This window comes from Macaca mulatta, chromosome 1 (genome assembly GCF_049350105.2).
Source record: "Macaca mulatta isolate MMU2019108-1 chromosome 1, T2T-MMU8v2.0, whole genome shotgun sequence".
Classification (NCBI taxonomy): domain Eukaryota; kingdom Metazoa; phylum Chordata; class Mammalia; order Primates; family Cercopithecidae; genus Macaca; species Macaca mulatta.
The window spans coordinates 183,874,609-183,888,041 of NC_133406.1; the positions used below are offsets into that span (position 1 = coordinate 183,874,609).

The 13,433-nt window shown below is 36.0% G+C and overlaps 1 protein-coding gene across 10 annotated transcripts in view; it reads left to right on the forward strand.

The window, feature by feature from the left end:
• The window catches only part of FYB2 (FYN binding protein 2), a 99,415-nt gene that overhangs the window by 65,850 nt on the left and 20,132 nt on the right, over positions 1-13,433 (forward strand). For 4 of the 10 annotated variants that reach the window (XM_028833358.2, XM_077955757.1, XM_077955805.1 and 1 more), the window contains 5 exons: positions 1-160; positions 7,118-7,256; positions 7,342-7,382; positions 9,186-9,249; positions 11,783-11,881. In XM_028833358.2, coding sequence (XP_028689191.2) covers positions 1-160; positions 7,118-7,256; positions 7,342-7,382; positions 9,186-9,249; positions 11,783-11,881 — 503 coding nt within the window. The remainder of the gene's footprint in view (positions 161-7,117; positions 7,257-7,341; positions 7,383-9,185; positions 9,250-11,782; positions 11,882-13,433) is intronic. The other 6 variants (XM_015140486.3, XM_028833362.2, XM_077955824.1 and 3 more) reach the window with 3 other exon arrangements.

The window sequence follows — 13,433 nt, forward strand, 5'->3', positions numbered from 1 at the left end:
GTAGATGCCTATGAAGGGACACCTGAAAAAATTCAGATGACCAACATCCACACAGGTAGAAGGAACATGTTGGCTGGAAAGCAAGAGGCCATGACTGACGTCATCCAGACAAATCCCTGCCCTGAGGGCCCGAAGCTGGCCAGGCACTCCCAAGGCCACTGTAAGTTGCATTTCTTCCTGATCCTCTTCATCATTACCAATTTGTTTTATAGCTGAGCATGGCCAAAATTTTAATTTATTTTACCAATATTTATTGAACATCTATTATGTGCCAAGCAACTTGCCCTAGTGAGGAAGCTGTGCAGTACTGGGAAAAAAAACAACAACAACAACAATGAATTCAAAAGCAGAAGTCTTGAGTTCAAACCTAAGCTCTAATACTTAGTAAGCTGTGTGGTAAGGATTTTATATTCCTGCAACTCAATTTCTTCATTTATAAAAAGAGATCATGATAATATGGACCTCACAGGGCTTTTATGAGGACCAAATCTGACAGTATGTCATATGATAGGTACTCAGCAAATGTTTATTCTTTTCTTTTTATATATACTAGCTCCTGTTGTCTAGGCTCACATCATCATTGACATGTACTGATGATAACACTATGGTGTCATTTGTGGACTTTATTCAGGTTGTATTTTACCTGCATGTTAGTCAGGACTCTTGATTGCAAGCAACAGTAATCAAACCATACTATGTTAAACCAAAAAGAAAAGGAGATTCACCTAGCACAAAGTCTAGTCATGGTTGGATCCAGGGACACAAACAATATCAGTTTTTGCACTCCTGGTTTTACTACCCTTTCAGTTGACACTTTAATAACAACAGAACGACCACAGTAATAGGACCTGGAATAAAGCATTTCTATACTAACCCTGTGATTTTGGGAAATTTACTTACTTTCATGTGCAAGTGGTGATACTACTACTAATTTCCTAGGGCTATTTGTCAATGCATATGAAGTTTCTGGATCATAGTTAAGTAACTATTAGTCTTTTTCATTTATTTGTATTTTGAAAAATATCATACCATGCCTTACATTACAATTCATGATTTATGTGTTATCTCCCATGGCACACTGTGGGCACCTTGAAATCACAGACCATTTGCTAATTTTTTCTGTATCTCTGTAACCTGACACAGTATCGGGCACACAGGAGAAACCCAACTTAATTTTGTAGAATGAAAGGATAAATCAAACTTCAGTGTCTAAAAATATGGTGGACTAGGCAATATGAATGACTCTCTTGACTAAAACAAAGTGAAGAATCAATTTTTTAAAACATTCATAAAAGTATCACAGAAATGATTTATGAAGAAAATCACCCACAGGCCTGCAGTAACCAGGAAACCTGGGAGGTGCGTGCCAAAGCTAACTTTTGCCTTGATGATTTTTACTGAGATCCAAATCCCTATTTAGTTTTATCCCAGATTTCAAATAATTCCCTCAAAGTATTCTTTAAAATATTAACAACTGATAGTCAAAAATAACCAAGCACAAGGAAACAACTCACAGTGAGGGAAAACCAGCAGAACAGATAGCAGACCCAACCTACAAGATATTGCAGATATTAGAATCATCGGGTATAACACATAAGGTGTTTAATATGTTTTTAAAATAGAGAATAATATGAATAGGGAATAACCATATTTTAAAAATATTTGAAAAGGAAAAAATAATAATTGATACATTGATAAAATGCAGTGATTGCATTTTATATCACATTACCTACAGTTGAAGAGAAAATTAGTGAACTAAAAGATAAATCTAAAGAAATTATCCAAAATTCATTCTACAGGGGGAAATGATTTGGAAAAAAAAAGAGTAAAAGAGAAGATAAAAGTCATGGAAGATAAAGTGAGAAGTCTTAAAATAGCAATAAAATCAGAAAAATCAGAATTCCATGAACAGATACTGGAAAAATGAGGAAGAGGAAATAATAGATAAAACAGATACTATCTGAGAATTTTCCAAAATTATTGAGAGAGATAAATTTGAACCAGGAACCCTAAGGTTCTTAAGCAGGATAAAGAACAGAAATCTATGCCTAGCCATGCAAAATGAAGAACATTAAAGAGTAAGAGAATATCTTAAAAGACCTTAAAAACAGACAAAGGGGAAAAACCAATCACCTACAAAAAGAAAAAAAAAAAAATTGAGCTCTGACTGCTGAGTTCTCTCTGCTGAGTTCTCTCTGACTGCTGAGTGTGTAACGAGAATACAGTTTTGCTGAAAGAGATTAAATGTCTACCTGAAATTTTATGCCTCGTAAAAATGTCTTTCACAAATGAAAGAAAAATGAGATGTTATCAGACAAATAAAAACTGGGACATTTTATTGTTCAGATAAAATGCACTGAAGGAAATTCTAAAGCATGTACTTCAGGCAGAAGGAAAATAATCACAGACAGAAAGTTGTGGATGCAAGAAAAAAAGTTAAGCGAAAGCATTAACGCAAGAAAATAATGTCAAATTGAGGAAGGTCTAAAATATTATAAAATATTGAACATTCATAGTGCTTATATTGAGACGGTGATTAAAGTGTCCTAAGGTTGGTAATTGTTTGGGAAGAGAGTAATGGTATTAATTTGCTTTAGCCTTGAAAGAATTAGAAGAGCTAGGATACATTCATTAAAATATACCATTAAAAGAGTGAGAAGGTAACACCACACGTCTACAACCATCTGATCTTTGACAAACTGACAAAAACAAGCAATGAGGAAAGGATTTCCTGTTTAATAAATGGTGCTGGGAAAACTGGCTAGCCATATGCAGAAAACAGAAACTGGACCCCTTCCTTATACCTTACACAAAAATTAACTCAAGAAGAATTAAAGACTTAAATGTAAAACCTAAAACCATAAAAACCCAAGAAGAAAACCTAGGCAATACCATTCAGGACATAGGCATGGACAAGGACTTCATGTCTAAAACACCAAAAGCAATGGCAAAAAAGAAGCCAAAGTTGACAAATGGGGTCAAATTAAACTAAAGAGCTTCTGCACAGCAAAAGCAACTATCATCAGAGTGAACAGGCAACCTTCAGAATCAGAGGGAATTTTTGGAATCTATCCATCTGACAAAGGTCTAATATCCAGAATCTACAAGGAACTTAAACAAATTTACAAAGAAAAAACAACCCTATCAAAAAGTGGGCAAAGGATATGAACAGACACTTCTCAAAAGAAGACATTTATGCAGCCAACAAACGTGAAAAAAAAGCTCATAATCACTGGTCATTAGAGAAATCCAAATCAAAACCACAATAAGATACCATCTCACGCCAGTTAGAATGGCAATTATCAAAAAGTCAGGAAACAACAGATGCTGGCGAGGCTGTGGAGAAATAGGAATGCTTTTACACTGTTGGTCAGAGTATACATTAGTTCAACCATTGTGGAAGACAGTGTGGTGATTCCTCAAGGATGTAGAACCAGAAATACCATTTGACCCAGCAATCCCATTACTGGGTATATATCCAAAGAATTATAAATAATTCTATAAAGATACATGCACACGTATGTTTATTGCAGCACTATTTACAATAGCAAAGACTTGGAAACAACTCATCAATGATAGACTGGATAAAGAAAATGTGGCGCATATATACCATGGAATACTATGCCGAATATACCATGGAATACTATGGAGAAATTTATGCAACCATAAAAAAGAATGAGTTCATGTCCTTTGCAAGGACATGGATGAAGCTGGAAGCCATCATTCTCAGCAAACTAACATAGGAAGAAAAAACCAAATACTACATATTCTCACTCACAAGTGGGGGTTGAGCAGTGAGGAACACATGGACACAGGGAAGGGAACGTCACATACTGGGGCCTGTCGGGAGTGGGAGGCAAGGGGATGGAGAGCATTAGGATAAATACTTAGTACATGCGGGGCTTAAAACCTAGATGACGGGTTGATTGGTGCAGCAAACCACCATGGCACAACAAACCTGCACATTCTGCACAGGTATCTCAGAACTTAAAGTAAAATTAAAAAAAAAAAAATTAAAAAGAGTGAGAGGGTAAGTCACTGTGTAGGAGAAGATATTTGCATTATTTACATATACCATTTATATATCAAATATATACATATTTGATAAATGACTCATATTTGGAATACACATCTTCTATAAATGCTTGGTATTCAGAAAATATAAACTAGAAATCAACTTTTAAAAAAGGAAATGTAGTGAAATTAGAAAAATATTGAACAGGCCCTTCCCCAAAGAGACTATCCAAAGGGCAAATACACTATGAAGATTCAATTCTGCTCACCAAATTGTCTACCATAGAAAAGACTAAAAGTATCAAGTGTTAGTGAAGATCTGGAGCAACTAAAACTCTCATTCTCTGTGGAGACTGTAAGCTGAGACAACCATTCTGGAAAACTGTTTGGTAGTACTAAGGTTGAACATATGCGTATCCTATGACCTAGCAATTTTGTACTTATGTATATATCCCAATGTAAGTGCACAGTTTAATGCACCAAAACACACAGACAAAATGTTTGTAGCAAAACTTTTTGTAATAGCCCCAAATTGGAAACTGTCCAAATGCCCATAAAAAGTAGAATAGATAAATAAATGGTAACCAATTCACATAATAGAATAAAGTCATTGGAATCAACAAATTAAAACTATTTGCAACACTATGGATGAATCTCACAAACATAATATTGAAGGAAAGTAGGCGGCACCATAGAGTACATACTAAATTATTCCATTATTATAACATTCAAAAATAAGTACTGCTGGTATTAGAAGTCAGGAGAGTGGTCACTCTTGTGGGTAACTATTAAAAGATAAATGAAAGAAAACAAATAGAAAAGAAAACAGAATGGCGGAAAAAGAAGAAACTTTAGCCAGACAAAGATAAGAAAAAAAATGGAACAAATAAAAATATATACTAAGATAATAGATATAAATTTTAAAATATCAGTAGACGCTATAAATGTAATACACTAAATTCACTAGTGAGAAGACACATGCATTCAAATCATTCGAAATTCAAATATATTAAGTGCTTTTTATGTGCCCAGCACTGTTCTAGGAAATGGGGATATATAGCAGCAAACAGGCAAAAATTTCTTTTCTCACGGAGGTTACTTTCTGATCAGAGGAGACAGGCAATAAATAATAAAAGATCTATATTGAATGGTATTAATAGTAAATACTATGAAAAAATAAAGCAAGCTAAGAGCATTAAGGAAGCAGATGAAGGTGATGGAGGTTGCCATTTTAAAGTGCTCATGGAATGGCGTGAACCCGGGAGGCAGAGCTTGCAGTGAGCCGAGATCGCGCCACTGCACTCCAGCCTGGGCGACTGAGCGAGACTTCGTCTCAAAAAAAAAAAAAAAAAAAAAAAAAAGTGCTCATGGATGACTTCAAAGACCTTAAGTAGCTGAGGAAGAGAGCCATATGTGTATCTAGGATATGAATGACCTAGGAAAAGAAAAAAAGTGCAAATCCCTGAGGCAGAAGTTGGCCAGATACGCTGGAGGAGCTGCAAGGAGGCCAGTGTGGCCTCAGGGTAACTGAGGAAGAGTATAGTAGGAGATGGGGTCACAGAAATAATAAGGGACTTCTGTAGATCATTGCAAGAACTTTAGCATTTACCATAAATGAGATTTTTAAAACCACTGAAAGCCTTTGAAAGTACAAGAAAGGCATGACCTGCTTTGCATTTTAAAAAATCATCTGGCTTCTGTCTTGAAAATAAAATGTAAGCTAAATCGGGGAGAACGGTTAGGAGGTTATTGCAATAATTTAGGTGAGAAATGGTGGTAGCTTGGAGGAGGATACTATGGTGGAATTGCTGAGATGTGTTTGAAATCAGAATATAATTTGAAACTATAGTGGACAGATGGCTTTGGATTAGAAGTGAGAAATGAGAGAGAAATGAATCAAGGATGTCTCCAAGGTTTTGGGCCTGAGCAACATAAAGGATGGAATTGCCCCTTTTATGAGATTGAATAAACTTCAGGAAGAGCAAACTTGCAGAGAGAAGTTATGAGTTTGGTTTGGAATGTAATATGTTTAGACAACCAAAAGGAAATGGTGTGAAGGCTGATAAAGTATCTGGAATTCATGAGAGATGTCTAAATTGGAGATGTAAATTTGAGAGTCGTCAGTGTTTTTAAAATGAAGCCATAAACTTTTGCATTTGCTTCAGCCAAAAGGAAGGATTGAGGAAGGAAAAAAAATGCTGCAGACTGAGAAGCAACTGTGTGTTCAGCATCTTTATTTTGTATTGGAGAAATTTACTGATCACTCCTTGAGAAAAAGCAGGACCTTATGCCTCCGAGAGCTGACATTCATTGAGATGGTTTGGGGCCTACACGCTCACTGACTTCTTGTCAGGGGATAAAATCTTATTGCTTGGTTCATTTAACTAATAGATACAAGTTAATGTGCTTGTTTATTTCTCAAGTATATTACTTTCTATTTCTGATTAGTAGTTCATATCTGAATATGGCTATGAATTACCAATACCCTAAATATTAACCAATGCCAACAGATAAAGAAGTGGCAGTTTTATGGTTATGACAAGTTTACAACTCTGTGAAGTAAGCCAGCGTCTGCATTCAGCTACCTGTGCAAACAATCCCTCTACATTTGTTAACCTGGCACACTATCTTCTGGCTAACTCCAGAATGAATTAATGAATACTATATATTGATAGGTGCTCAATCAATCAACTTGTCTGAGAAATTTTGCTTTAAGAAATGCCATAAGACTGGATAAGATCATCTAGATGTAGAGAGATAAGCCCCAGGGATGTACCCTGGTAGACTTCAAAGTTTGAGGTCAGGGATTAAAGGAAGAACCATCAAAGAAGGGAGTTACTAGTTTACGAGGTAACCAGCACCCTTTTTAAGTATGTATTTAATCCTTGCCAAAACCACATGATTCGGTGTTAGCATTATTATCCTCAACTTCAGAGAATCATAACTGAGGCACTGCAAAGTGAGGTGGCTTGCCCAAGGATCATACATACCAAGACTGTAATCCAATTTTAGCCCATTTAATCTGCCTTTTCTTATGCTTGCTTGCATTGCCAGTGATGTGTGTGAATGACTTTATGATGGCAGCTGATGAAATGTTTTTCAGGGGGGGTTTCTGATTTCCTTTCAGGTGGGTATCTGGAGGTTTTGGAGTCGACTAAAGAAACTCCAGACCTAGGGGTCTCTAAGCCAAGTTCCATCTCGGAGGAGATATATGATGATGTCGAGTACTCCAGGAAAGAGGTGTAAGTAACGTTCCAGTCTTTCAGCAAGATGAATGTGATGAGACTTTAAAGGTACAAAAATGGTCTTTGTTATTTTCTCCCGTAGACCGAAGCCAAACTTCCGTAGCTCATTTGCCTCAAATAGTGGTAAGTATAGGAAGACATTTCTGAAGCTGCCAGTAGGAATTGCAGAATACTTCTATGACTGATTAGTGATAAGACGTCTTTTAATTATTCATATTTTAATAATACCAATTTGTGACAAGCTAAGAGAAGCAGTATCAAGGTATGTGCTAACAGCAATACCAAGGTATGTGCTAATAAATGCATTTAGAATCAGGAACGTGAAGATGCTGGTAAGAGCATTCTTATGTAAAAGTGAATTTACTTCCTTCCTGATTTTTTACAATGGAAGTCTGATTATAAGAATGTTTTTACTTAAAACACTTTCTTGGCTTTCTAATACTTTAAAGATTGACTTCTGACATGATCTAGAGTCCTTGACTAACCTACCCCTACAGACCTCTGGAGCCTCATCTCATACTATACTCAGTCTTCACCTTTGAGACCCAGTTATGCTGACCTTCTTTTAGCTTCTATAATTTGCCAAGCTCCCACAGCAGGGTATTTTCATATTCTTCTCCCTCCCTTTCCGAAATCCTCTTTCCTCCCCTGGGTCCCTTTGCTTCACTGACTCTTAATCTTCTAATCTCAGTTCCATCATTATTTCCACAGGGAATATTCTCCTTGGTGTACAATCTCATAGTACCATGGACTTCTTTTTCATAGTACTTATTGCAGTGGTAATTTTGTTCTTATGTGACTTTTTAATTAATGTCTCCCCTCCTAGATTATTACCTTCTTTATACATACCATTTTCTCCAGCCCCTAGCATAATGCCAAGTACATGTTAGATATTCAAAAGAATCTGTTGAATGAATGAATTCATGAATGAAAAAGTAATGGGGAGGTGTTGGTCAAAGGATACAAAATTTCAATTAGGAGAAGTACCTTCAGGAGGTTTATAGTACAACATAGTGATTATAGTTAATAACAAAGTATTTTATACTTGAAAATTGCTGAGAGTAGATTTTTTAATTCTCTCCACGAGAAAGTATGTGAGGTAATGAATATGTTAACTAGCTTGACTTAGTCATTCCACTATGTATACAATTATCAAAACATGTTATAGATCATAAGTGTATATAGTTGTTTGTCAATTTTAAAATAAATTTTAGAAAAAGAAAAAGCAATGGAGGAGAGAGAATCAAATGTTACTCTGATTGATCTTCTTAGAATCCCAGAAGTTTAGAGGGAAAAACAACCTTAAATATCATTAAACCCAGCACACTCATTTTAAAAAGAAAATTGAGACATAGAGAAGTGACTCCTCTAAGATCATTGTGTGTTAAAGTCGAGTTTTGAACCTGAAAATCCTGACCCTTAATTCAAAGTTCTTTCCATTATACTCTGTGTCAGGATTGAATTAAAGTATATCTGTGTATGTTAAGCTTATGTTTTGGGCTAGGCCAAAGCCATGCTGTGAAGGGAGAGATTATTCAAGATATAGCTCATTTTCCATGGTTTCCCCGGCATTCAGCGCAATGCCTGATGCTTAGTAAATTCTGATTATTATGTATTAAATACAGAAAGGAGGGAGGGAGGAAGGAAGGAATCTATTGAAGAACCAACTGTCTTTGACTAAATCAGTTCAAACTTGGAATCAGGTGGAAATGAGTCTTAATTTTCATTTATACATACTTTTATAGAATTTTCAGTATTTTTACCATATGCTTTTAAACACGTGTGGCTGAGTTTCAGTAAAAACTATTTAACAAAAGAAAGATCAAAGTACCTAGCATCTAGTAAGTATCTAAAAAATTTTGTTAAATATGAATCTGAACTATTGCTGTTGGAATGAATATAAGAAGTAGGGTTTTTTAATTTCAGAAGAAAACAGAGAAGAAATGTATGAAGATGTCTACAAAACAAAGAACAACTACCCAAAGATAGAGTGAGTTTCTCTCTTTCTTGGCTTTGTAGGCTAATGATACTTCCCGTTGGTATAGTAAAGCCAGAGCTTAAATGAGAACCCACCTCCACCCCGCCCCACCGCCACCCCCGACTCCCATCATCATCTCTTAGGAAAGATTCACACTGAAAGTTATGATAACCTATTGTAACATTACAATTGTGATCAACAGGATACTTGTAATTGTGTACAATCATATACTATACATATTAAATCACATTGTTCTCGCTTTTGAGAAATACCCATTTCCCAGAGTAAAGGATTTTGATATTGGGTTAGGAAATAAGTAATAAAAGAGACATAAATATTAATAAAACTTGCTTCAATTCTATAGCTGTTTTTCCAGGAACAAATCAGTGGTTATGACTTACCTGTGTCTCTGTAAGTTAGTAAGCCTATCTCTGGGATTTGGGCTTAATACAACATGTAGTGATCCAGGGTTATCAAGAATAAAATTTGTTCAGATGGGTATTATTCGACAAGTTTAGTTATTAAGGACATGTTGTGGAAAAGAAAACAGCAGTGGTCAAAAGCAAGGAATTTAAGGGTTCAAGGGGAAAAAGGAGACCCTGAACTGGACATGCTGGTTAGCATGAGGTGGGCATATCGTTCCCTCACTCTACCCCCTAAAAGCCCCAAAAGAATATTTGACAGAATTGTACTTATCAGCTGGGTAATCAATGTATCACTATTGCTGTATTATTCAGTAAATTAAAAATCAATGATAAGAATTTCAAGAGCCAGGATTTCCTTTTTTTTTTTTTTTTTTTTTTTTTTAGGTCTTGGGTATAAACATTTTCTCATTTTATTTTTTTGAAAAGTATTTTTGTTATTACAGTTTTGCCTAGTAGATATTCAAGAGTGATGTGATGATTTTGTCCAAATGGGTGCATTTTTCCTGTTGTTATATTTGTTATTTTCTCATTCACTTACATGGTAGTGAGCAAGTAAAGAATAATTGCCTTTTTTGAATTGACTATAAAATGTTCTTAATTTGATATAATATTAGGTCATTATTTTTTAATGTTCTAATGTTTATTGAGAGTAAAGTATATCCCCTAATTGTGGGATATTATGTTTGACATATACCGATTAATTTGAATTTTTTGAGTTATATTGTTTAAACAATACTGTCAGGCCTCTGTTTGAAGAAGTAGATCACATAGTGTGCACAGTCTAGATAAGGAAGATGAACAATAAAGAAATAAACAAATAGACAAAATTTTAGATACTGGTTAATATAGAGTAGGGAGAAGTATGAGTTGTTGACTGGTCAGGGAATTTAGGTTGGATGGTCTCCAAAGAGGTATATTTTGTCATAGTTAAGACTCATATCGCCAACAGACACATGAAAAAATGCTCATCATCACTCGCCATCAGAGAAATGCAAATCAAAACCACAATGTGATACCATCTCACACCAGTTAGAATGGCAATCATTAAAAAAATCAGGAAACAACAGGTGCTGGAGAGGATGTGGAGAAATAGGAACATTTTTACACTGTTGGTGGGACTGTAAACTAGTTCAACCATTGTGGAAAACAGTGTGGTGATTCCTCAAGGATCTAGAACTAGAAATACCATTTGACCCAGCCATCCCATTACTGGGGATATACCCAAAAGATTATAAATCACGATGCTGTAAAGACACATGCACACGTATCTTTATTGCAGCACTATTCACAATAGCAAAGACTTGGAATCAACCCAAATGTCCATCAGTGACAGACTGGATTAAGAAAATGTGGCACATATACACCATGGAATACTATGCGGCCATAAAAAAGCATGAGTTAGTGTCCTTTGTTGGGATATGGATGCAGTTGGAAACCATCATTCTCAGCAAACTATTGAAGAACAGAAAACCAAACACTGCATGTTCTCACTCATAGGTGGGAATTGAGCCAGGATTTTCTATAACGTATTTCTAGTACAGTTTGTAAACTACATTTCCCTGAGTTATCTTTTCCTCTAAAGGGAGGACTGCTTCATAAAATCTGCAAAATAGAGACACTTGCGGTAGTTTGTCTTGAAATATAATTACTCCCTTCATAGTTGACTGGTGTGTGCTACTTCGTATCACATCTAAACAAAGAAGAAAAGCATATAATTCAATAAGGCATTTTCTTGCTCTTTCCTGAGTGGGATGTGTTTTGGACATGAAACCAAAGCCTCTGGTTCTTTATTTTTTTAATAGACTCAGGGGTACATGTGCAGGTTTGATACATAGATATATTGCCTAATGATGAGGTATGTGTTTCTAGTGTACCCATTACCCAAATAGTGAACATTGTACCCAACAGGGAACTTTCCAACCCTCATTCTTCCTCCCACCCTCCCCCTTTTTGGAGTCCCCAGTGTCTGTTATTTCCATCTTTATGTCCATGTATACCTATTGTTTAGCTCCCACTTATAAGTGAGAACATGTGGCATTTGATTTTATAATACAACAGCCTTCTCTATCTCTAGTACTCTCTTAAATGCCATGTTACTTACGTCCTGTGATTCCTCTTAGTTTAGATGGAAAAGAAGCACTCAAAAGACTGCAGCAATTCTTCAAGAAAGAAAAGGATAGATTTAAAATAAAGAAAACCAAGTCAAAAGAAAACTTAAGGTAAAAAGTCCCTTTAAATCCCTTTCCATGAGGGGATTAACCTGGTAGATACACAGGTTGATGTTATCCATCCAGTCTAAGAAACAGTGAAGGGGATAGCAGAAACTAAAACCAAGGATCTGGCTATCATCTGCCTCTTTCTTGTGAGTTTTTGATTGAATTACATACACAGAGACTAATTAATGAGAAAGTGGCATGCTCCTTTGAAAAAATGGCAGAAAAAGGGTTGAAAATGAGGGTAGAGGGAAAATCTTAAGCGAAGTCCAGAAGGGAAACTTTCCTCATCATCCTTAACATCCTATTCCTGTTGTTACCACTAAGCATTATGTTACTTACCATGTCCTTTTACGCTTTTGGGGCCCTACAAACCCCAGTAGTTTTTATCTGTCTACTGTTCTATATTTAATTTATCTCCCTTGAGAGCAGCAATGTGTGGAAGGGGGAGATGAGCTGCTCAGCTGAACAGTTCGTGTATTGCAAGGTCTTAGACCTGGAAAAGACCCTCTGAGATGACCTAGGCTAAGTGCCAGTTTTGGGAGAGGTTCCAAACTCACTAGCACTAGAAAGAGATATGAGGGGAACCTGGATTCTAGATTCTAGTACCAGTTCTGCCATTTATTCCATGTATAACCATGGGCATATCACTTCCTTTGTATACCCGCAGCATTCCAGTTTTCTCTTGTATATAATGGAAGGGGGACTCTGGAGACACTTTGCAGGCAATAGATAGATATAGATGTAGGCATTATGGTGCTCCTCTATTTATGATGGGGTTATGTCCCAATAAACTCATTGCAACTCTAAAATATGTTAAGTTAAAAGTGCATTTAATACATCTACCAAACGTCATCGCTTAGCCTAGCCCATCTTAAACATGCTTGGAATACTTTCATCAGCCTACAGCTGGGCAAAATCATCTAACACAAAACCTGTCTGCAATAAAGTGTTGAGTATCTCATGTAATTTATCGAATACTGTACTGAAAGTGGAAAAAGAATGGTCTTAAGGATACTTGAAGTAGGTTTCTACTGAATGCGTATCGCTTTCACACCACTGTAAAGCAGAAAAATTGCAAGTCAAACCATTATAAGACCGGGAACATCTGTGTAGACATAAAGATATAGAGATTTTATTTTGTGAGGGCAGAAGATGATAAAATAATTTGCACAAGGTCATTACCTATAGTGAGATGGAATTATGTTGCTCTACCCTGAAGTTCTTTTTGATTATAAAGCTTCAGAGTTTTGTGACTTTAAGTCCAACTGTCAGTTGGGTCTAGATCTACCAAGAGACCCAACAAAACATGAGGTTTATAAATTGTAATCCTAATATGGAAGAAGAGGGAGTTTACCTTCTGTGGTCAACAAGACCCTATGCACAAAGGCAGACCCTGGCCTTAGCAAATTAGATGTTTTCTGAGAGAAAATTATTGGCACGATAACGTGCAGTCCCGTAATATTTGAGCCATATAAGAATGCTAATATTTTTAAGATGCAAATCTGATTACCTTTCTCTCAAAACTATTGGTTGGCTACATACCACATTTAGAACA